General features: G+C 43.0%; 1 protein-coding gene across 4 annotated transcripts in view; it reads left to right on the forward strand.

The window, feature by feature from the left end:
• The window catches only part of LOC311511651 (uncharacterized protein), a 43,810-nt gene extending 26,810 nt beyond the window's left edge, over window positions 1–17,000 (forward strand). For 3 of the 4 annotated variants that reach the window (XM_084612417.1, XM_084612416.1, XM_084612418.1), the window contains 3 exons: window positions 3,478–3,555; window positions 7,280–7,332; window positions 15,176–17,000. In XM_084612417.1, coding sequence (XP_084468543.1) covers window positions 3,478–3,555; window positions 7,280–7,332; window positions 15,176–15,315 — 271 coding nt within the window. In that variant the 3' untranslated portion in view covers window positions 15,316–17,000. Of the gene's footprint in view, window positions 1–3,477; window positions 3,556–7,279; window positions 7,333–15,175 lie in introns of those variants that run through there. The other variant, XR_014709310.1, reaches the window with a different exon arrangement.
• The last annotated feature ends 8,674 nt before the right edge of the window (window positions 17,001–25,674 follow it).

The following is a 25,674-nucleotide window of genomic DNA, read 5'->3' on the forward strand; positions in this document are numbered from 1 at the left end:
AAAGCTTTATTTAAATAATAAATGAACAGCGGTGAGTGCTGGAATCGCAGCCATGTCACTCGGAGGAAGGAAAAAGTGTTAGTGCCCAAGCTCTAACCCACTTCCATACTCACACTCAAGCTACCCCAGGCTGGCCAGGCCTGAGGTGTACTGTCAGAAGACGGAGGGGGATGGACGGGAGTCTTTCCTATGCACAGGTCATCCGGGGTTCCGCTGAAAAGTCTCCAACTTGCTTCCGCTCTTGGGAGGGTTTTTAAGCCCTGGGATGTCTTGGGGGCGTCCCCTTCAGAGACCTTTGTTCTCCATGCTCGGTGTACCAGTCCAGACTGGCCTTCTGTGGCTTCTTCAGCTTCCCCCAAAACACACCGGCTCCAGGGTCACAAAGGCGAACTGTTGAGTTTCACTGGGCGGCCAACCTTCGCGAATGTGTAATCTCAGGCCTGCAAATTGTTTTGCTTTTGTTTTGCTTCTGTCTTTATTTCTCACAGCCAGCTGTGTTTTTTGGTGCTTGACATGCAGAGCAAGGCAGACTGTTGATTCTTGACCCTGAAAGCAGAGCAGCTTTCTCTTTATCTATAGGCCAAGCTGAATTGTCAAATTAACCCGTTCCTTTCCCCCCTCAGCCACCTGAGACCCACAAAGGAACCTTTCATTCCACTCTCATACCTTTAACCCTTCCCAGAACATTTTGCAATGCCTGCAACAGCATTAGCAACATACAATACTGATCTGCTTCCCCAGGGGACTTGAGGGAGGGGGCCATTGGGTTGTGACAACATCAGATGGATTAAAAAATTTCCATTGTGGGATTTGAACCCACCTGGCTTGAAGCTATAGCCATGGCTTTAAGCACAGAGCCATCCTTCGCCCAGCAAAAATCCTAGTGAATATTTTTCAAATAATAGATTGGCAAAATATCACAAAAGTAATTGGAAAATCATTCAACAAATATTATTCAATCAATTCTGTAGTTTTCAGCCCTCCCAGCACCAGCATTGGCCATTGTTGAAGAGGAGATCCCAGAGTACATGGACATTTCAGACCCAGTCCTGCAAAGCAGCTGAATGCTGGGTGAGAAATATTCGTCGTCTGAAACTCCCTGGCCACTGTCCTGGCCCACCTTTTTGCATTATTTCAAAGGCCATCACTGATGGCAGAATTAGGACCGCAGAGTCGTGTACTGAATTTGGATATATTTTTAATCACGCTTAGCTGTTGTACAACACTTCCCATCTGTAGATCTTGTCGCACTTCAAACAGGACAGTGAGTGTTATTGGGAAACTGAGGCACAGAGAGGGAAAGGGAGTTGCTCAAGATCATAAAACAAAGCTAAGGTTGGAATCCAGGTCTGCTAATATCTGGAACACACCACTTCCACGTGGGAGGCTCTTGAGTGGCTATAACATTGAGTGCTGAGCAGGGCCAGGATTTACACTTTACGTGCCCCCTAGGATGTGAATTCCAGAAAAGCAGAGCTCCTTCCTGTAGGAGCTGTTATCTTTTCCTCTCACTCGCTGCCCTTTTTCTTGAAGAGTATACACACAGGACATCCATTGAATGGGCTGCATTCAGTTAGCCTGGTGCAATGGGGTATAAATCACCATCACTGCCATTCCCACAGTAAGGCTGTTTGTTTCCCAGCAGGATTCACCTCAAGGGAGTGCAGATGGTATTTCCCCAACCCCAGGTTTTACCAGGGTGCTCCATGGTAGCTCTGCCAGTGGGAGCTCTAAGGGGAGGGCTGAGTTAGAGCCTTCCTGGATCACTCTGAACAAGAATAAAGGACCTTGAGGCCAATTTGTGCTGCTACAGCCTCTGTCCCAAGCAGAGTTTCCAGTGCTAGAACCTCCAGCCAGATCTGGTCTGGCACAGAACTGGGCCTAGAATATGCACAGATAATCTTCCAACCTGGACAACACTGCTACTGAATTGGTTCTGGTTTCAGAGTCGTAGCCGTGTTCATGTGTATCAGCAAAAACAACGAGGAGTACTTGTGGCACCTAGAGACTAACAAATTTATTTGGGCATAAGCTTTTGTGGGCTAGAACCCACTTCATCAGATGCATGGAGTGGAAAATATAGTAGGCAGATATATATACATAGTACACGAAAAGATGGGGGTTGCCTTACCAATTTTAACAAGAAAATTTAATTAAAGTGGGCTATTATCAACAGGAGGAAGAATCATTTTTGTAGTGGTAATCAGCATGGCCCATTTCAAACTATTTGAACAGATGAAATGGGCCACCCTGATTATCACTACAAAAGTGATTCTTCCTCCTGTTGATAATAGCCCACTTTAATTGAATTGTCTCGTTAGAATTGGTAAGGCAACCCCCATCTTTTCGTGTACTATGTATATATATCTTCCTACTGTATTTTCCACTCCATGCATCTGATGAAGTGGGTTCTAGTCCATGAAAGCTTATGCCCAAATAAATTTTTTAGTCTCTAGGTGCCACAAGTACTCCTCATTGTTTTTGCTGAATTGGTTCTGTCCACTCAACGAGTCAGGAAAGGCACGCACACTCCAGTCATCAGCTTCTGAACTCTCCTTAGGCCTCCCACCTGACTTTGCCAGTTTACAATGTAAACGTCCACCTGTACTAAGTGCCCATCAGAACCAGGGACAGATATAGTAGCAGCTGTAGCTCGGGTTATCTCCTTGCTCTTTGCAGACTGGGTTGAAACCAACAATAAATCACTGGCCTCCTGGTACTACTGATGGAAAGGTCAAAGTTTAATTTGGGTTTTGTTTTTTGTTTTCTGTACCCAGCAGCACGTAGTGAGGTCCCATATTTCAGGATATTTGCAAATGGGAACATGAAAATAAATAGAGCTGGTTGAAACAAAACAAAACAAAAATACAGAACAGTTTTTCATTGAAAAATTCAGATTTGTCAAAATCAGAATGTTTCATGGGAAAGTATCAGTTCTGATGACATTTTGAAGGGAAAATGTCCAGATGAATCATTTTGACTTTCACATTATATAACGTTACACACATTATCATATAAATAAATATTGATTATAACATTTTATTTATATGACTTGTATTTAATATTATATTGAATATATTACGATGATTCAACCTATCTTTTACCTTAACAAAAACAAAATTATTTAACATTATCAAAACAAAATATTTCTCTAGTTTAGGGTCAATTTTTTTAGCAATTTTCTTTTGCAGGAAATTTAAAATTTGAGGCTTTTTATTCCAATTTGGAATTAAAACAAATTTTGAAATGTTAGACTTTCCCACAGAACATTAATTCTGGTGTCTGAGCAGCTCTAAAAATTCATTCTATCATTCAGTTAATGGCCTGTGACAGACATCTTTATAATATTAGATACTTATTTTTGGTCTGGCTGTTGAGGGACCAGCCATCTTCAAAGTATTCTAGTTTCCCTTTCCCTTTATTTCTAGCCTAAAGTTATTGTTTTCTGTAAATATTCATGTTTCTTTGGTCTTCTAGGACTGCAAATGATACTTGGAATTGCAATTCCTACCACCCTGGGTCTGTGCTTGGTTCTGTATCTAGTAATAACAAAAGGTATGTAAACACCTACACCTGTTAGAAGATAGATAGGACAAACTTCAGAAGAAATCCCCAGGTTCCATAATGTTCTCAAACAGGCTCAGGGAGCCAGGATAGAATCACTGTTAGATGTTTGCAGTACATTTCTTTCCGAGAAGGGCCAATGTCAGAACTTCACATGTGAATAAAGCCCAAATTCAGCAGTTTAGGATTTGAATCCTGTAACATTCTGGCAGCATTGGCCTGAAAATTCCACCTGTTAGCAGGTGAAGATTCCGCTAGAAAACATTAATGCATCTTTCTGATTCACTGTTGCACTGGGCTTTTTACCCCATCTAGATGGAACAGAAGTGGGACTGGCTCTAGAAAGAGATGACCTAGGGCGTGAACTGAGTGGTCCTTGTGGAGGAGGCCTGGGAGCAAAAAAGCTCAGGGAGGAGGCTTGTGCTAGATTTTGTTTATAATTTATGAATCAAGATGAATGCCAGGAAGGGGTTGCATTCTGGCCAACTGCAATCAGCATAAACTGTAGCTTTGAGGTGAAGTAACTTGATCACAAATTGCCAGTTTGGAATCTGTCCCTACAGCTTTGATTTGTGGAAAGAACCTAACCCAGAAGGGGGATGTCATAAATATAAAGGGAAGAGTAAACCCCTTTAAAATCCCCCCTGGCCAGAGGAAAAATCCTCTCACCTGTAAAGGGATAAGAAGCTAAAGGTAACCTCGCTGGCACCTGACCAAAATGACCAATGAGGAAACAAGATACTTTCAAAAGCTGGGAGGAGGGAGAGAAACAAAGGGTCTGTGTCTGTCTATATGCTGCTTTTGCTGGGGATAGAACAGGAATGGAGTCTTAGAACTTTAGTAAGTAATCTAGCTAGGTATGTGTTAGATTATGATTTCTTTAAATGGCTGAGAAAAGAATTGTGCTGAATAGAATAACTATTTCTGTCTGTGTGTCTTTTTTGTAACTTAAGGTTTTGCCTAGAGGGATTCTCTATGTTTTGAATCTAATTACCCTGTAAGGTATCTACCATCCTGATTTTACAGAGGTGATTTCTTTACTTCTATTTCTACTGAAAAAGTCTTCTTGTAAGAAAACTGAATGCTTTTTCATTGTTCTCAGATCCAAGGGTTTGGGTCTGTAGTCACCTATGCAAATTGGTGAGGATTTTTACCAAACCTTCCCCAGGAAGTGGGGTGCAAGGGTTGGGAGGATTTTGGGGGGAAAGACGTGTCCAAACTACGTTTCCCAGTAAACCCAGTTAGAGTTTGGTGGTGGCAGTGGATATTCCAAGGACAAAGGATAAAATTAATTTGTACCTTGGGGAAGTTTTAACCTAAACTGGTAAAAGTAAGCTTAGGAGGTTTTCATGCAGGTCCCCACATCTGTACCCTAGAGTTCAGAGTGGGGGAGGAATCTTGACAGGGGATCTGCCTCTGATTTGGCCTGAGAGATCAGAAATTTCACAAGCCCAATTGCTCTTGTGAAATTTGTGACATTTTGGACCAAATTCTTATGAGAACAGCTGGTGAAACTCACATCAATATCTGGTATGGCCTGAAACTTGCACACATGGTCCTAGCCTAAATCTAAATGAGGTCAGAACTCTAGACCCTGCCTCTTTACCTCATACCTAGTTTGCTTTATGTTCCCCTTTTTCTTTACTAATGTTGTAGCGAATCATTTCAGCCATTTCACTAACATTTTCTGTCTTTTCAGCTGCATGTCAATGTAAAAACCAAAGGTAAGAGGATACTATCTCTTAACACATCCCATAGTAGCTGCAGGAATATAGCATTTGATTTAGAATTACCCTGCCCTAAAGTTGAAGGTGCTGTTTCATGCAAACACTGATTACAACCGAAAAATAAAGCAGATAGATTATGACTCAAGTCAGGGATTAACCCCACTAGAAATCTGGTGGCCATGACAAATGAATCCCTCTGTGAAGGTCCTTTCCCAGCTAGAGCACCCTCAGATATAGTGGTCTTTACTCATGTAGCTCTGTGCTAGTGAGAGGCAGTGTTGCCTAGTGGATAGCACACTAGCCTGGGACTTAGACGCTGTAGGATCTGTTCCTGGTTCTGCTTCTGGGTGACCATGGGTGAGTTATTTGCCCTCTCTGTGCCTCAGTTTCCCTATCTATACAATGGGGCTAAAGATGCTGTCTTTCTTTGTAAAGCACTTTGAGATCTACTGAAGAAAAGCACTTTATAAGTACTAGGTGTTATTACCTGTTTGGGAAGCTGGCTCTAAAATTTCCAGGGTTTCTAGGAGGTAAATAAGCCCCAAAACTGGCTGTGCAAGGCAGTTCCTTTTCAGTCCCACTGGTAATTGGGGGAGAATAAGGCCTCACAACTTGTCGTGATCCAGCTGCTAAAAGGGACAACTGGGTTAGAATTACCATATGTGGCCACAAACTTGGCCCAGTCAATTTTTTTTGGCATGTTCTTAAATCCACTTTTGAAGATTTTAAAAGCAAAACAGGTACAGCCCTCAAAATTCAGATCTGGATCACCCCAAGTTCTGGATGTGTTTGAATCCAGGGCTTTGCTTAGATCTATTAAAAAATATATGAGCCATTTGTGAAACTGAGGTCCAGCCCTGGGTTTGGATTCCAGGTCCATCCTCCACCAAAGATCAGAGGCATTTGTGTAACCTACTGTAGACACATGGACATACTATGGTCACCAGTGAGGTTTGCACCCTGCAATGCCAGTGGAATAATTCTGTCCAGTTGAGCTAAAGGAAAAACCATTATCTTAAATAGCTAGCTGCTGGGAGCAGCCAGTAGAGGGAGAGAGAATCACATTTGCTAAGCCAAAGCATCACATTGGTAGCTGGGACTTTACCTCAGGCCTCTCTTGTTTCAACTCAATAAATACAAGTGACTTTTCACATTCATTCATGTCAAGGTTCCTCCCCCACTCTGAACTCTAGGGTACAGATGTGGGGACCTGCATGAAAACCTCCTAAGCTTACTTTCACCAGCTTAGGTTAAAACTTCCCCAAGGTACAAATTAATTTTACCCTTTGCCCTTAGAATTTCCACTGCCACCACCAAACTTTAACTGGGTTTACTGAGAAACGTAGTTTGGACACGTCCTTCCCGCCAAAATCCTCCCAACCCTTGCACCCCACTTCCTGGGGAAGATTTGATAAAAATCCTCACCAATTTGCATAGGTGACTACAGACCCAAACCCTTGGATCTTAGAACAATGAAAAGCATTCAGTTTTCTTACAAGAAGACTTTTAATAGAAGTAAAGGAATCACCTCTGTAAAATCAGGATGGTAGATACCTTACAGGGGAATTAGATTCAAAACATAGAGAATCCCTGTAGGCAAAACCTTAAGTTACAAAAAAGACACACAGACAGGAATATTCATTCTATTCAGCACAGTTCTTTTCTCAGCCATTTAAAGAAATCATAATCTAACACATACCTAGCTAGATTACTTACTAAAAGTTCTAAGACTCCATACCTGTTCTGGCCCCAGCACAAGCAGCATACAGACAGACACAGGCCCTTTGTTTCTCTCCCTCCTCCCAGCTTTTGAAAGTATCTTGTCTCCTCATTGGTCCTTTTGGTCAGGTGCCAGCGAGGTTACCTTTAGCTTCTTAACCCTTTACAGGTGAGAGGATTTTTCCTCTGGCCAGGAGGGATTTTAAAGGGGTTTACCCTTCCCTTTATATTTATGACAACTCATATAGCCTTTCTCTCATTTTCTACAGGGAGCAAAATCCATATAAGAACACAGACAAAAGTGCAGCAGGGAAGCTTATTGGTATGAAGTTCAAACACATTAACTTACTCCTTTGATCTACCCATTCATCTGGTATATGTGGATTTTCAAGGCAAAGCATTGAGAAAATGAGTATAGTCTGTTAATTAATTCACAGGCCCAGGACACTGTAATATCAGCCTGCAGTATAAACTTTTTTTCTCATCATCAATAAATTTCTAACCACTGATTGGAGGATGAATATGTTCTGCAATTCATGGTATGATGCATGTCTAGGAGCAGTGGCTGGAGGTTTAGTTTGGATATTAGGAAAAACTTTTTCACTAGGAGGGTGGTGAAACACTGGAATGCGTTACCTAGGGAAGTGGTGGAATCTCCTTCCTTAGAAGTTTTTAAGGTCAGGCTTGACAAAGCCCTGGCTGGGATGATTTGATTGGGGATTGGTCCTGCTTTGAGCAGGGGGTTGGACTATAGCACACAGGGAGTGGAAGATGGGAGGGATCAGCAAGGAAAGCTACCTTATTGAGGTCAGAACATGTAGGGATAAAGTGAGACAGGCTAAAAGTCAAGTAGAGTTGGACCTTGCAAAGGGAATTAAAACCAATAGTAAAAGGTTCTGTAGCCATATAAATGAGAAGAAAACAAAGAAAGAAGAAGTGGGACCGCTAAGCACTGAGGATGGAGTGGAGGTCAAGGATAATCTAGGCATGGCAGGATCTTAGGGATAATGGTAGCATGACAAATGGGAATGAGGATATGGAGGTAGATATTACCATATCTGAGGTAGAAGCGAAACTCAAACAGCTTAATGGGACTAAATCAGGGGGCCCAGATAATCTTCATCCAAGAATATTAAAGGAATTGGCACATGAAATTGCAAGCCCATTAGCAAGAATTTTTAATGAATCTGTAAACTCAGGGGTTGTACCATATGACTGGAGAATTGCTAACATAGTTCCTATTTTTAAGAAAGGGAAAAAAAAGTGATCCGGGTAACTACAGGCCTGTTAGTTTGACATCTGTAGTATGCAAGGTCTTGGGAAAATTTTTGAAGGAGAAAGTAGTTGAGGTTAATGGTAAATGGGACAAAATACAACATGGTTTTACAAAAGGTAGATCATGCCAAACCAACCTGATCTCCTTCTTTGAGAAGGTAACAGATTTTTTAGACAAAGGAAACACAGTGGATCTAATTTACCTAGATTTCAGTAAGGCGTTTGATACGGTGCCACATGGGGAATTATTAGTTAAATTGGAAAAGATGGGGATCAATATGAAAATTGAAAGGTGGATAAGGAATTGGTTAACAGGGAGACTACAGCGGCTCCTGCTGAAGGGTGAACTGTCAGGCTGGAGGGAGGTTACCAGTGGAGTTCCTCAGGGATCAGTTTTGGGACCAATCTTATTTAATCTTTTTATTACTGACCTCGGCACAAAAAGTGGGAGTGTGCTAATAAAGTTTGCGGATGATACAAAGCTGGGAGGTATTGCCAATTTAGAGGGAGAACAGGATATCAAACAGGAAGATTTGGATGACCTAGTAAACTGGAGTAATACTATTAGGATGAAATTTAATAGTGAGTAGTGTAAGGTTATGCATTTAGGGATTAATAACAAGAATTTTAGTTATAAGCCAGAGACGCATCAATTAGAAGTAACGTTGGAGGAGAAGGACCTTGGAGTATTGGTTGATCATAGGATGACTATGAGCCGCCAATGAGATATGGCCATGAAAAAAAGCTAATGCGGTCTTGGGATGCATCAGGAGAGGTATTTCCAGTAGAGATAAGGAGGTTTTAGTACCATTATACAAGGCACTGGTGAGACCTCACCTGGAATACTGTGTGCAGTTCTGGTCTCCCATGTTTAAGAAGGATGAATTCAAACTGGAAAAGGTACAGAGAGAGGCTACTAGGATGATCCGAGGAATGGAAAACCTTTTCTTATGAAAGGAGACTCAAGGAGCTTGGCTTGTTTAGCCTAACTAAAAGAAGGTTGAGGGGAGATATGATTGCTCTCTATAAATATATCAGAGGGGTAAATACTGGAGAGGGAGAGGAATTATTTAAGCTCAGTACCAATGTGGACACAAGAACAAATGGATATGAACTGGTCATTGGGAAGTTTAGACTTGAAATTAGATGAAGGTTTCTAACCATCAGAGGAGTGAAGTTTTGGAATAGCCTTCCAAGGGAAGCAGTGGGGGCAAAAAACCTATCTGGCTTTAAGATTAGACTCAATAAGTTTATGGAGGAGATGGTATGATGGGATAACATGATTTTGGCAATTAATTGATCTTTAACTATTCATGGTAAATAGGCCCAATGGCCTGTAATGGGATGTTAGATGGGGTGGGATCTGAGTTACTACAGAAAATTCTTTCCTGGGTATCTGGCTGGTGAATCTTGCCCATATACTCAGGGTTTAGCTGATCACCATATTTGGAGTCGGGAAGGAATTTTCCTCCAGGGCAGATTGGCAGAGGCCCTGGAGGTTTTTCGCCTTCATCTGTAGCATGGGGCACAGGACACTTGCTGGAGGATTCTCTGCTCCTTGAAGTCTTTAAACCATGATTTGAGAACTTCAGTAGCTCAGACATAGGTGAGAGGTTTTTCGCAGGAGTGGGTGGGTGAGATTCTGTGGCCTGCGTTGTGCAGGATGTCAGACTAGATGATCAAAATGGTCCCTTCTGTCCTTAATATCTATGAAAGGAAGCTCTGTAGCCAGTTTGTATCTGGTATCAAAATATGACATGGTGTCAAAAGTAAACTAGAGCCAGAGGAGAACAGAAACAGAAGGAAAACAGCAACAAAGGTTGCAGGCAGAAGGAACAAAGCAACATAGGTTGCAGGATCTCATCAACATTACTCTTCAATGACCCTAAGAACTACACCTGTGACAAACCTTCACAATGGACAGACTGGCCAATATTTTACAAGATATTGAATTGCAAACTGGTTCCAAAAAGGAACTGGAGATATCTGGGTATCTTCTGTAATGTCTGCTCTGGGGAAGCCAGCAGAGCACATCTTTAAATCCTTTGACTTTACTGAAGACCGTCACAAAGGTGACTGTGAAAGGATTTTGGCTATGCTTGATACCTCCGAGAAATGTGGTTTATGAAAGAGTACATTTCCACCAGAGAATTCAAGAAGCAGGGGGGAATGTTGACTGATAAGAGCTCTGAATAAATTAGCTGAAAACTGTGACTTTGGGAATGGAAAACATGCAAATATCACAGACTGTCAGATAATAACCTTGAACAAGAGCTACAGCCGAAGAGAGATTTAACCCTACACATAGATATACAGAAAGCAAAGCAGTCTGAGCTGGTGAGACGGCAAAAGCAAGAGCAAATTGTTACACTTGAAAAAAAATCACTAGCTCAGAGTCTGTTAACAGATGCAACATGAGCACTAAAAGTCATTGCCATAAGTCCCCTGAGGCAAGGAGAGAGAAATCCCAGGCTAAACGGGACAAATTCTAGCCTACACGCACAAAATGTGGAAAAGTTGTATCCCAAGAGATAATGCATCTCTATCCAGAGGCACATGGTGTAATACATGTATGAAATATGGACATTTTGCAGCTGTTTGCACCAAAGCAGTCAGAGAGGTGACTCATATTATAGACTATCAAGAGCCATTAGTTCTGGGATCTATGCTTTGTCATGACACACAATCTGCCTGGAGAGTGAATCTGAATATTCATGACAAGACTCTTAACTTTAAATTGACTCATAAGCAGATACCTCAGTCATCTCAGAAGGAACTCGCAATCACCTTTAACCCTTCCCAGAGCTGAACTCACCCGACAGAGCTCTGACTAGCTCTGGAGGTATTCTAAATTGCATGGGCCAGTTCACCACAGGAACAACTTACTAAGACAAAAGACAAAGAAAGTGCTAAACTGACTACATTTTATCACATCCTTTGGGAGATTTTGCTTTGGAAGATTACCTTGTGGGGTTACCTGTTCACCTGAAATTTTCCAAAGAAAGATGGCAGAATTATTCATGAACACAAATAGCATTTTAGTTTTCATGGACAATGTTCTGATATATGGCTCTTCTGTAGAAGAACACAACAGAACCTTTGGTGAAGTCCTAAGCCTAATCAGTCAGTCTGGACTGAAGCTAAACAAGAAAAAATTCATTTTCCACCCACCCCAAATCATGTTTTTGGGACAGACAATAAACAAAGATGGAATCGTCCTAGCCCTGAAAAAGTACAATCAATAATGTACTTCAAAGACAAAACATGTTGCAATGTTATCAGAAACTGAAGTGCACTTTTGCTCATTTCATTACTCCATTACTGATGGACAACGGAACACAATTCACTGCAGCAGAAGTCAAATAATTCCAAACAAAATATGATTTTGATCATATTACTAGCAGCCTGTAGGATTTTTCCTGCTGTAAGATTTTCTTGACTGTCTGTACAGCTCTCTCAGCCTCTATGGATGGAGAGGCTGAGAGAGCTGTACAGACAGTCAAGAAAATCCTACAGCAGGAAGATCCATTCTTTGCCTTTCTGAGTTACATATCAACACCAATAGCAGCTACTGGATATAGTCCAGCACAACTCCTGATGGGAAGACAACTCAGAGTTACTGTTCCAACTATGAAAAAGAAACTATCTCCAAAGTGACCAGACATGAAGCGAGTAGGCCAGATCAGATAAAAAGGCAAAAAGAGCTTATAGGCCTTTTTACAACACCTGTCCTCAGAGAACTGTCAACTCTAGAACCTGGTGGCTGTGTTTGTGTGAAACTGGATGGAGAAAAAGGCTGGACAACTCCAACTGTCGTAAAGAAAAAGAATTCTGCACCCAGCTCAGATGTGATCGAGGCCGACAGTAGGGAGTTCAACAGAAACTGTCAACATCTACAGTTTGTTCCTGAGAAAGAACAATCAACAGAGCAAACTCTATTGATAAGGGAAGATTGAAAGAACTGGGTTTGTTTAGTGTGGAGAACAGACGACTGAGCGGGGACATGATAACAGTTGTCAAGTACCTAAAAGGTTGTTACAAGGAGGAGGGAGAAAATTATTCTCCTTAACCTCTGAGGATAAAATAAGAAGCAATGGGTTTAAATTGCAGCATGGGATTTTTACGTTGGACATTAGGAAAAACTTCCTATCAGGGTGGTTAAGCACTGCAATAAATTGCCTAGGGAGCAGGTGTCAAGGTTCCTTCCCCACTCTGAACTCTAGGGTACAGATGTGAGGACCTGCATGAAAAACCCCCTAAGCTTCTTCTTACCAGCTTAGGTTAAAAACTTCCCCAAGGTACAAACTTTGCCTTGTCCTTGAACCCTATGCTGCCACCACCAAGCGTTTAAACAAAGAACAGGGAAAGAGCCCACTTGGAGACATCTTCCCCCAAAATATCCCCCCAAGCCCTACACCCCCTTTCCTGGGGAAGGCTTGATAAAAATCCTCACCAATTTGTACAGGTGAACACAGACCCAAACCCTTGGATCTTAAGAACAATGAAAAAACAATCAGATTCTGAAAAGAAGAATTTTAATTAAAGAAAAGGTAAAAGAATCACCTCTGTAAAATCAGGATAGTAAATACCTCACAGGGTAATCAGATTCAAAACATAGAGAATCCCTCTAGGCAAAACCTTAAGTTACAAAAAGACACAAAAACAGGAAGATACATTCCATTCAGCACAGCGTATTTTACCAGCCATTTAACAAAAGGAAATCTAACACATTTCTAGCTAGATTACTTACTAACTTTTTACAGGAGTTCTGTATTCCTGCTGCATTCCTGATCTGTTCCTGGCAAAAGCATCACACAGACAGACAGACCCTTTGTTTCCCCCACTCCAGCTTTGAAAGTATCTTGTCTCCTCATTGGTCATTTTGGTCAGGTGCTAGCAAGGTTATCTTAGCTTCTTAACCCTTTACAGGTGAAAGGGTTTTGCCTCTGGCCAGGATGGATTTTATAGCACTGTATACAGAAGGGTGGGTACCCTACCCTTTATATTTATGACAGCAGGTTAGACAAACACCTGTCAGGGATGGTCTAGATTAGGGGTGGTCAACCTGTGGCTCCGGAGCCAAATGCAGGTCTTCAGAAGTTAATATGCGGCTCCTTGCATAGGCACCAACTCCAGGGCTGGAGCTACAGACACTAACTTTCCAATGTGCCAGGGATGCTCACTGCTCAACCCCCTGCTCTGCCCCAGGCCCTGCCACCACTCCACCCCTTCCCCCAGGCCACTGCCCCTTCCCCCAAGCCTGCCATACTCTCACTCCTCCCCCTCTCTCCAGAACCTCCTGCCAAGGGAAACAGCTGATTGCAGCAGGCAGGAGCTGTGGGGAAGGAGGGGGATGTGCTGATTGGTGGAGCTTCCGGTGGGCGGGAAGCACTGGGAGCAGGAGGGGGAGCTGATGTGGGGCTGCTGACATATTACTGTGGCTCTTTGGCTATGTACATTGGTAAATTCTGGCTCCTTCTCAGGCTCAGGCTGGCCATCCCTGGTCTAGATGGTGTTTGGTTCTGCCATGAGTGCAGGGGATTGGACTTGGCCTCAGTCCTTTGATTTTATGATAGCGGATGCAGAACAAGAAGACTCAAGGATTCCAGACCGACCAAAGCCAGTTGTTGTAACTAATGGACAGGCAGATGGCTAAGCTGTTACAGGTTAGGGTCGTGTAATTAAAAAAAAGAGCACAATTCAGAGACACTTGATGGACTGATCAGTACTGAACTTCAAAGACAGAGTGATAATGTGAATATTGCAAATAGTAGGAATTTAGAACTTAAAGGGGGAGATGTAATGGATGCTAAACTGTATGATACTGTTCAGCCACTCAGTGGCTCTGTGTGTAAAATACCTTGTTTAAGCCAACCTCAGCCACACTGGGCAGAGCATTAAAGTATCTTTTGATAAACACACCTGGTGTTTACCTCATTAAGAAGCAAGCTCTTTATCCATTCCATATCTGATATAGAACCATGATGGATCATGTCCCCCGCTCATTGCTGGTGGTAGTGAGGAGCACCAAGCCTCTAAAAACATTACCCCGAGCACTATGCCCCTCACGTTAGCCCTGGGAAATGCTGCCAGCTGTAGGTTGAGAGTGGGGAGCTGCTGGGTCCACTCTGGCCTCTCATGTGTGTGCTACTCTCCCCACACGCCCTCCTGCGGGGAAGGTTGGAGCAGGGCTGCTCAGGGACAGTCCTAGAAGGGGACATGACCTTGCACTGAACATGGGAGACACCCGGCATTCGACTCTGATCCACAGCCCACTGGACTGAGTGCCAGGGTCACTGAGGGTGAAATTTTGAAGAGCTCTGGACCAAACGTGTTCTCAGGATGCTGAGTGCTGTGGAAACCAGCCCATTCCACTCACCTTCTAGAGCTGGAGTTTTCTCAGGCTGGCCAGTGACAGGGCTGCCATCAGGGGGAGCCTTCCTGTCTGGGCAATAAACATAGGAAATATCACAGTGTCTTAGCTAAGAATGAGTTAAAGGGGGTCTGCATCTTACTATGCCTGAATACCTTTACGCGTCTGGCTCCTGGTTCTCCTGTGGCCATAACTCGGCCGACCTACACATGTGACATTGCCAAATTGTCTTGTCTTCACTACAGTTTTAACTCGGGTTAGTTAGTTCTAGTGGAGAACACGGCTCTTTTCCTACTGAAGGCACAGCTTTGGGGCAGAAAATGACACAAACACACCTGAGGTGGCCGGAGGGGGAGGGGTAGCATGGAATAACTTACTAAATGTCTGATACTTGCCATTTGAGCCCTTTTCCCTCCTGCCCACATAGTGTAGCTTACAGCCGCTCACCTGTGAACTTCAGTTGCAAGGGGGCACTGAGAGCAGAATTGGACACCTGTTTTTTCTCATCCTTGTGTAGATACCCAAGGAGTAGCGCCCTGCACTCTTCATGGAGGTCGTAAGGAGCAATGTAGAACTAATTTGTCCTGGATTGACTTTTTGGCTGGAAAGCTGCACTCCGTCTTTGAGGAAAATAACTTTGGTAACATGGGAGTTTGAAAGATCTGCACATTGGGCTAACACTGGCTCCCCCTCCTGAGCTGACGTCATATTCAGGAACAACATAGGCGCGGGGAGGTCTCCTGGAACAACAAAGAGACATGGACGTGTGTGCCTGAGAGGGGAATGACAGGGAGCCGAGCGATAGCGATCACTGAGATGAGAAATGCAGTGACTGATGAAAGGAGAAGGGTTTGTTCACTTGGAAACTCACAAAAAAATGGAGTTTAAAGCAGCAAAGCCGGATGTCATTTGGGACAACTCCCTGTTTGCATTCATACACCAAGACACATGTCAGACTTGCTTATTTAGTCTGTTTTATTTTGGGTGGGTGTGAATCCCTGCAGTATTGGGCCAGATCCCCAGCTGCTATAAAGTGGCATCACTCCACTGGAGTCAATGGGGCCTGATCCCAGCCGGTATAAATCAGCCACATCTCCTTTAGGATCAATAGGACCAGAGCCCCAGGCTGTGTAACTCAGCCATAGCTCAGTGGCGTCAATGGGGAAAATACCCAGCTGGTGTAAATTGGCCCCCATTCCATTGGAGTCAACAAAGCTACACCCGCTTACACCATCTGAGACTCTGCCCCAAACATTTCCTTTTCGTTAATGTTTATGGTCGCCCACTGTGAGTATTAATTGCTTAATTAACTGTGTAATGAACAGGATTTCAGGCAGGGATTTCACAGAAGGTTTCTCCCCTCCCATCTCCTCCCATTGCAAGGGCCTGGGGATTTTGTTCCTTGCTCTGCCATTCTTTTCCTTCCCATGTCTCTTGTGCTCGCACACTCACCTGGGGAGCTGCAGAACTCCTGGCCTGTGACCCCAGCACCTGCACCAAACAGCAGAGATGGTGAGTAGCAGACAGAGCATCTCAAACAATAACTAGCCTGCACTGGGGAAATGCTAATGGTGACATCTAAGCAAATAACAGAAAATCCAAGCAATCAGAGGCCCCTGCCCTGCAGTGAGATCCATGCTGGTGCAGTGTCCTCACACCCAGACCTGACTCCAGGATCTGAGCCTTAACTGTGCCTTGCATATGTATACTCACCACACCATGACTTACAGGATCACACAATGCTCACGGCAGTAAGAGACATGCAGGGTTACAGCATCCTGTCCATCCCTGCCACCCATGGCCAGAGCAGAAAATTCTCTAGGGTTTCGGCCATGTCACTGTCTCTGCCCCGTCACCATAGCGTCAAAGCACCAAACATTAATGAATTGAGTCTGGAGAGAGGAGGAAGATAATTATCTCGGCTGTTACAGATTGGGACACAGGCACAGAGCAATCCAGGGTCATTCTGGGACTCAGTGGCAGAGAACAAAATTCACCCCAGATCTCTCGGAATCCCAGGCTGGGCATTAAGAACAACCCCAGTTGCCTCCCCTTTCTCAAAACAGTTTTGAAAAGTCCCAACCGATGGGGTCACAGCCATGTGCAGCTACAGCCCTAAAGGCTGGATGCCAAAAACCTCCATTCACTGAACTAGACCTATGAACGCTCACTATTTAGAGTTTGAAGAACTTGGACTTTTGTAGTCATTTCATATTCCGCTTGCTGCACAACAGACTAATTTTAACTATTGTTATTGTAATTATTAAGTAATATTAGTATTGAGATAGCACCTGGAGATTCCACCTCATTGTGCCAGATGCTGAACATAGTCATAACTGGGTTTGGCAGAATGCAAACTTTATTTTTTTTATAATTTCAATATATTTATTTATACTATAATAATATATTTATAATATCAATGTTTTCATCATTTTTTTCAATTTTTAATCAATTTAAATGTTCACAGTTGTAGGAAATTATGGGGGCAGACAACCAGAGGTTCAGCCAATAATTATTTAACGACAATCAATGTTCAGACTCAAAAAATGAAAGCTTTACAGCGATTAAAGCACAAATTGTCAACAGCACATGTCAAAATATACAGAGTAAACATCCTTAAATCAAACTCAGTAAGGTCTCAAGCAGCACTTTTTTTACTGTGCCCAGCCAGACATTTGTATTATTACTGATGGAAATATTTATTCATCGGTTTCTATGTATGTGCAGTGAAATTGACATGTATTGTTAGATACTGATAAAAATCGAATCCTTCCAAGCCTAGTCGTAATAAAAAGACAATCACTGCCCTGGAGAGCTTACAGCTTAAGTAAATGAAACATAACTTTAGCCCCTGGTCCTTCACACAGTTAACTACATGCATAACTTTATTCATGGGAGTCACCCTGTTATCTTCAATGGGATTACTCACAAAAGTAAAGGTATGTATGTGCATAAGTGATAGTAGGTGCAGGGTCTCAGTAGTTAGGGGGTGTTTTCCTTCCAAACTAGCAAAGCCAGGGTTCCTCATTGGGATGTGGCCATGTGGAAAGTTTGACATTTTAAACTTCCTCCATTTAAGCTCAAACTCCATTGTAACAATTGTTTTTGAAGTGAGAAATGCAACTTTTCCCATCTTGCCTGTCTCAAAAACAATTGAACAGCCTTGTAATATTAATTAGGGGGCTCTTTGCAAAGTCTCTTGGTTGATGTAGAATATTCCCAGATTACTTTTCAAAATCATATCCCTTATCACATAAGGAAGGTAATATGGATGGGGAGTGTTCAGCTGTTGAACCTGCACTGTTTCCCCATCTCTACAATGGGGATATGGACGCTGACCTCCAGTGATCATAGAATCATAGAATATCAGGGTTGGAAGGGACCTCAGGAGGTCATCTAGTCCAACCCCCTGCTCAAAGCAGGGCCAATCCCCAACTAAATCATCCCAGCCAGGGCTTTGTCAAGCCTGACCTTAAAAGCTTCTAAGGAAGGAGATTCCACCACCTCCCTAGGTAATGCATTCCAGTGTTTCACCACCCTCCTAGTGAAAAAGTTTTCCTAATATCCAATCTAAACCTCCCCCACTGCAACTTGAGACCATTACTCCTCGGTCTGTCATCAGCTACCACTGAGAACAGTCTAGATCCATCCTCTTTGGAACCCCCTTTCAGGTAGTTGAAAGCAGCTATCAAATCCCCCCTCATTCTTCTCTTCCGTAGACTAAACAATCCCAGTTCCCTCAGCCTCTCCTCATAAGTCATGTGTTCCAGTCCCCTAATCATTTTTGTTGCCCTTCGCTGACTCTTTCCAATTTTTCCACATCCTTCTTGTAGTGTGGGGCCCAAAACTGGACACAGTACTCCTCGGTGAGGCCTCACCAATGTCGAATAGAGGGGAACAATCATGTCCCTCGATCTGCTGGCAATGCCCCTACTTATACATCCCAAAATGCCATTGGCTTTCTTGGCAACAAGGGCACACTGTTGACTCATATCCAGCTTCTCCTCCACTGTAACCCCTAGGTCCTTTTCTGCAGAACTGCTGCCAAGCCATTCGGTCCCTTATCTGTAGCGGTGCATTGGATTCTTCCATCCTAAGTGCAGGACTCTGCACTAGCCCTTGTTGAACCTCATCAGATTTCTTTTGGCCCAATTCTCTAATTTGTCTAGGGCCCTCTGTATCCTATCCCTACCCTCCAGTGTATCTACCTCTCCTCCAAGTTTAGTGTCATCTGCAAACTTGCTGAGGGTGCAATCCACACCATCCTCTAGATCGTTTATGAAGATATTGAACAAAACCGGCCCCAGGACTGAACCTTGGGGTACTCCACTTGATCCCGGCTGCCAACTAGACATGGAGCCATTGATCACTACCTGTTGAGCCTGACAATCTAGCCAACTTTCTATCCACCTTATAGTGCATTCATCCAGCCCATACTTCCTTAACTTGCTGGCAAGAATACTGTGGGAGACCGTGTCAAAAGCTTTGCTAAAGTCAAGGAACAACGTGTCCACTGCTTTCTCCTCATCCACAGAGCCAGTTATCTTGTCATAGAAGGCAATTAGATTAGTCAGGCATGACTTGCCCTTGGTGAATCCATGCTGACTGTTCCTGATCACTTTGCTCTCCTCTAAGTGCTTCAGAATTGATTCCTTCTTGTTGCTAACATACCTGAAGAAACCCTTCTTGTTTCTCTTAACATCTATTGCTAGCTGCAACTCCAGGTGTGATTTGGCCTTCCTGATTTGACTCCTGCATGCCTGAGCAATATTTTTATACTCTTCCCTGGTCATTTGTCCAATCTTCCACTTCTTGTAAGCTTCTTTTTTCGTGTTTAAGATCAGCAAGGATTTCACTGTTAAGCCAAGCTGGTTGCCTGCCATATTTACTATTCTTTCTACACATAGGGATGGTTTGTCCCTGTAACCTCAATAAGGATTCTTTAAAATACTGCCATCTCTCCTGGACTTCTTTCCCCCTCATGTTATTCTCCCAGGGGATCCTGCCCATCAGTTCCCTGAGGGAGTCTAAGTCTGCTTTTCTGAAGTCCAGGGTCCGTATTCTGTTGCTCTCCTTTCTTCCCTGTGTCAGGATACTGAACTCGACCATCTCATGGTCACTGCCTCCCAGGTTCCCATCCACTTTAGCTTCCCCTACTAATTCTTCCCGGTTTGTGAGCAGCAGGTCAAGAAGAGCTCTGCCCCTATTTGGTTCCTCCAGCACTTGCACCAGGAAATTGTCCCCTACACTTTCCAAAAACTTCCTGGATTGTCTGTGCACCGCTGTATTTCTCTCCCAGCAGATATCAGGGTGATTGAAGTCTCCCAAGAGAACCAGGTCCTGCAATCTAGTAACTTCCGTGAGTTGCCGGAAGAAAGCCTCGTCCACCTCATCCCCCTGGTCCAGTGGTCTATAGCAGACTCCCACCACGACATCACCCTTGTTGCTCACACTTCTAAACTTAATCCAGAGACTCTCAGGTTTTTCTGCAGTTTCATACTTGAGCTCTGAGAAGTCATAGTGCTCCCTTACATACAGTGCAACTCCCCCACCTTTTCTGCCCTGCCTGTCCTTCCTGAACAGTTTATATCCATCCATGACAGTGCTCCAGTCATGTGAGTTATCCCACCAAGTCTCTGTTATTCCAATCACATCATAATTCCTTGACTGTGCCAGGACTATGATTCTATGATCCAACACGTTGCTGGCATGAAATCCCCAATGGTGACAAAGTGGAGAGGCAATGGCTTATGTACTCAAAAACCCAGAATGCTGCATACTGTTTTTGTTACAAACTCTTCCAGTCTAATGTTCCAGCCACATTGGGCTCTACAGGAACAAAGCACTGGAAAAATCTGGCTAGAAATCTGGCATGCCATGAGAAGGCAGCAAATCACCAGAAAGCATTCCATAGGTGGAAAGAGCTTGAGATGAAACTAAGGTTAAAGGCCACCATAGATGATCAGCATCAAGAGAAGATTGCATCAGAGTCTCTTTACTGGCAAAATGTTCTGAAAAGGCTCGTTGCCATTGTGAGAATGCTTGCTACCCAAAACCTAGTACCATGTGGCACTTCAGATCAGCTGTATGTGCCAAACAATGGAAACTTCCTTAAAATTGTGGAGCTGATGGCTGAGTTTGATGCTGTACTCCAGGAGCATCTAAGAAGAGTCATCACCCAAGAAATGTACACACACCACTACCTTGGAAAAACAATTCAAAATGAGATCATACAGTTAGTGGCAACAAAAGTCAAACAGAAGATTGTGGCAGATCTGAAGTCAGCAAGATATTACTCTGTTATTCTGGACTGCACACCTGACATCAGCCATACGGAACAAATTACTTTAATGGTGCGTTTTGTAACAACAGAAACTTGTGAAATTGTCCCTGCAATGGTGACTGTCAGAGCATTTTCTAGAATTTATTGACATTGATGATACTACAGGAGCTGGTATGACAAATGTGCTTCTTAAAAAGCTGGAAGAGACGGCAATTGCGATAGCTGACAGGAGAGGTCAGGGCTACGATCATGGTGCCAACGTGAGAGGAAAGAACAGAGGAGTGCAGACACAGATCCGAGAGTTAAACCCTCGAGCTTTATTTGTCCCATGCAGTTCTCATTCATTGAACTTGGTGGTCAGTGATGCAGCATCAGCTTCTAGTGAGGCTGCTGAATTTTTTCATGTAATTCAAAGCATCTATGTATTTTTCTTTGCATCAACTCATTGATGGCAAATTTTGAAGCAACATCTGGGAACATCCTCTCTGACACTGAAACCACTGAGTGCCACACAATGGGAAAGTCGAGTGGAGGTGATAAAGCCTATTAAACACCAAATTGGGAAGATAAATGATGCCATAATGGAGGATAATGCTATGACAGGAACTGTTAGCGGGAGAACAGTGGCAGAGGGAAATGGAATCACCAGAAACATACATAACACCAAATTTCTGTGTGGCTTAGTGTTGTGGCATGACATACTGTTTGAAATAAATGTTGTAAGCAAGAGACTCCAAGGTGTTGACCTTGGTATATCTGGAGCAATGGAACAACTGGACAAAGCAAAGTCATACCTGCAGTCTTACTAGTCAGATGAGGGATTTCAAAACGTTCTGAAGAGTGCACAGAGGTTGGCAGAGGAACTTCACACTGAAGCTATTTTCCCACCCATTCAAGAATACAAGCGTCACCGAAGAAGAAGACATGTTGATTACGAGGCATGGGATAATCCCATAAGAGACCCCAAACAACAATTCAAAGTTGAATTCTTTAACCAGGTGCTAGATTGTGCAATACTGTCAGTTGAAGAACGTTTCATGCAGCTCTAGGAACACAGCAGTATATTTGGGATGTTGTATGATATTCCAAAACTCTTCACTATACCTGAAGAAGACCTACACCAGCAATACAGGGCAGTAGAGACAGTGTTGACACATGATGACATGCGCGATATTGATGCGACTGATTTAGGTGATGAACTGAAAGCCCTTTCAAGATACATTTCAGCAGGATCAACTCCAAAGGCTGTTCTGGAATATAAGTGCACAAATAAGATGACCACTCTCTTTCCAAATGCTTTTGTTGCTCTGCGCATACTTCTAACACTTCCTGTAACAGTTGCCAGTGAAGAACGCAGTTTCTCCAAGCTGAAGTTCATAAAAACACATCTACGCTCTACAATGACACAGGAGAGGCTGGTCAGCCTTGCAACCATCTCAATAGAGCATGAGCTGGCCCAGACTGTGGACCTTCAGGAAGCAGTTAAAATCTTTGCAACCAAGAAGACATGGAAAGCACCACTTTGATTATTCAAACAGATAAAAATGCCAGTGTTTACTATGCAGACAAGAAAAGTTACATTTGCTGTTCAGGCGTTTGAAAGTTAAGTGTTACTTAAAATTTTTGAACAAGGCATTTTAAGTTGTTAGTTCCCCTTTATTGGGGTAGGTAGCAGAGCAGTACCATGAGAGGAGTAGAACAGGAAGAAGGCAGAATTGATACCTTTCAAAGTTTTGGCCCAAGCAAGGGAGCATGGGGGCGTCATTTGAGCTCCCCACCTCAGTTGCCAAAATGTTGTGGGCTGGCCCTGCACCAAAGATAGGAATCAAAATTTCCGTATGGAAATGGAAGCATAAAGTCACACTCCTCTGGATGCCCTATTTCCTAGTAATGTGGCTATTTTTGTACTAGATTTCTAGAATTCTTTACCTTATCAATGTGAAAAATTAAAACAAGCGTGCGCGCACACACACACACACACACACACACACGTTTCAATTGTCCTGTTTGGACTAATCACATTTCACCATAATAGGAAACCACAAGAAAACATAAAGAGAAAAAAAAATATATTGAACAGACCATTGAAAAATAAAGTATTTTTTTCCACGAAATGTTATTGTAATGTATTATTAATTCCTTTATCATTTTCAGGTTTCAGAACTGATCCTAAAACATCATCAACTCTTACCTTGTTATAATAACACAATACCCAGAACATTTTCAAATGCTGTGTTCCCTCTTAACTGTGATATAATGTGGGATAGAAAATAAATTAATTCAAGAATCATTTTCAGTTAGAAAGAGCCAAAATTGCTAGTAAAGTAAAAAAAAAATCTAATTTGTAAGTGAATCACACTAATACTGTAGCTATTTTAAGAAACTGAACTGAAAGACAATGGCAGAGAAAAAGAATTATTTTTAAAAGGAGGAGGTGAGCATTTTGGAATTTCAAAAGTCTGCTTGCTCAGAAGCGATTGACAATTGCAAATGTTTTTTTTTCCAAGTCAGCATTTTTTAAATGTCAGCCACAAACAATGCAATGTTGGCAATTACAAATATAACTTTCTTATTATGAAACTAAAAGGCCAGGCCACAACCGCCTGATCTATGGCAAGGAGGTGCGTGGAGTGATAGATTTAAGCCTCATATTAGCACTCTAGCACCTTTCCATAATTAAAACAGTTAGGAGCCATGCTATTTATAACAAGTCAATTAAAACCACAAACTTAGAATAAACAGTGATAAAGCCCTGAGCCCAATGCAAGGGCTGCTGCAGTGCATTCGCTTCTGCACTGCCTCTGGAGGTGCATCTGATATTCCCAGGGAGAGCAGCCATGCAGGGGAAGTCCTGTCCCCAGCCCAGCAGACAAACAGCTAGGAGGCCCCTACTGGGGTGCTTCTGGCTGGGGGGCTCCCAGCAGGATGAGGAGATGTGATTTCACAGGGCAGGGCTAATTTACGATCTGTGACACATTGTTCACTGCCGTGACATTGGTAGGGTCCTAGCTATAGAATAAGATCGAGAGGTAACTGGGTTATGGTGTAGAAGTCCCTTCATGAAAAAAAAAATGAACAGGGAACAAAGAGTAGGAATAAATGGTAAATTTTCAAAATGGAGAGGGGTAACTAGTGGTGTTTCCCAAGGGTCAGTCCTAGAACCAATACTATTCAACTTATTCATAAATGATCTGGAGAAAGGGGTAAACAGTGAGGTGGCAAAGTTTGCAGACGATACTAAACTGCTCAAGATAGTTCAGACCAAAGCACACTGTGAAGAACTTCAAAAAGATCTCACAAAACTAAGTGATTGGGCAACAAAATGGCAAATGAAATTTAATGTGGATAAATGCAAAGTAATGCACATTGGAAAAAATAACCCCAACTATACATACAATACGATGAGAGCTAATTTAGCTACAACTAATCAGGAGAAAGATCTTGGAGTCATCATGGATAGTTCTCTGAAGACGTCCATGCAATGTGCAGCAGCAGTCAAAAAAGCAAACAGGATGTTAGGAATCATCAAAAAAGGGATAGAGAATAAGACAGAGAATATCTTATTGCCCTTATATAAATCCATGGTACGCCCACTTCTTGAATACTGCTGTCAAGGTTCCTTCCCCACTCTGAACTCTAGAGTACAGATGTGGGGACCTGCATGAAAGACCCCCTAAGCTTATTCTTACCAGCTTAGGTTAAAAACTTCCCCAAGGTACAAACTTTGCCTTATCCTTAAACCCTATGCTGCCACCACAAAGCATTTAAACAAAGAACAGGGAAAGAATCATAGAATCATAGAATATCAGGGTTGGAAGGGACCTCAGGAGGTCATCTAGTCCAACCCCCTGCTCAAAAGCAGGACCCATCCCCAATTAAATCATCCCAGCCAAGGCTTTGTCAAGCCTGACCTTAAAAACTTCTAAGGAAGGAGATTCTACCACCTCCCTAGGCAACGCATTCCAGTGTTTCACCACCCTCCTAGTAAAAAAGTTTTTCCTAATATCCAACCTAAACCTCCCCCACTGCAACTTGAGACCATTACTCCTTGTCCTGTCCTCTTCCACCACTGAGAATAGTCTAGAACCATCCTCTCTGGAACTACCTCTCAGGTAGTTGAAAGCAGCTATCAAATCCCCCCTCATTCTTCTCTTCTGCAGACTAAACAATCCCAGTTCCTTCAGCCTCTCCTCATAAGTCATGTGTTCCAGACCCCTAATCATTTTTGTTGCCCTTCACTGGACTCTCTCCAATTTATCCATATCCTTCTTGTAGTGTGGGGCCCAAAACTGGACACAGTACTCCAGATGAGGCCTCACCAATGTCGAATAGAGGGGGACGATCACGTCCCTTGATCTGCTCGCTATGCCCCTACTTATACATCCCAAAATGCCATTGGCCTTCTTGGCAACAAGGGCACACTGCTGACTCAAAGAGCCCACCTGGAGACGTCTTCCTCCAAAATATCCCCCCAAGCCCTACACCCCCTTTCCTGGGGAGGGCTTGATAAGAATCCTCACCAATTTGTACAGGTGAGCACAGACCCAAACCCTTGGATCTTAAGAACAATGAAAAAACAATCAGGTTCTGAAAAGAAGAATTTTAATTAAAGAAAAGGTAAAAGAATCACCTCTGTAAAATCAGGATGGTAACTCCCTTACAGAGTAATCAGATTCAAAACATAGAGAATCCCTCTAGGCAAAACCTTAAATTACAAAAAGACACAAAACAGG

The sequence above is a fragment of the Lepidochelys olivacea genome (assembly GCF_965140295.1).
Source record: "Lepidochelys olivacea isolate rLepOli2 genome assembly, chromosome: 23".
NCBI classification, from domain to species: domain Eukaryota; kingdom Metazoa; phylum Chordata; order Testudines; family Cheloniidae; genus Lepidochelys; species Lepidochelys olivacea.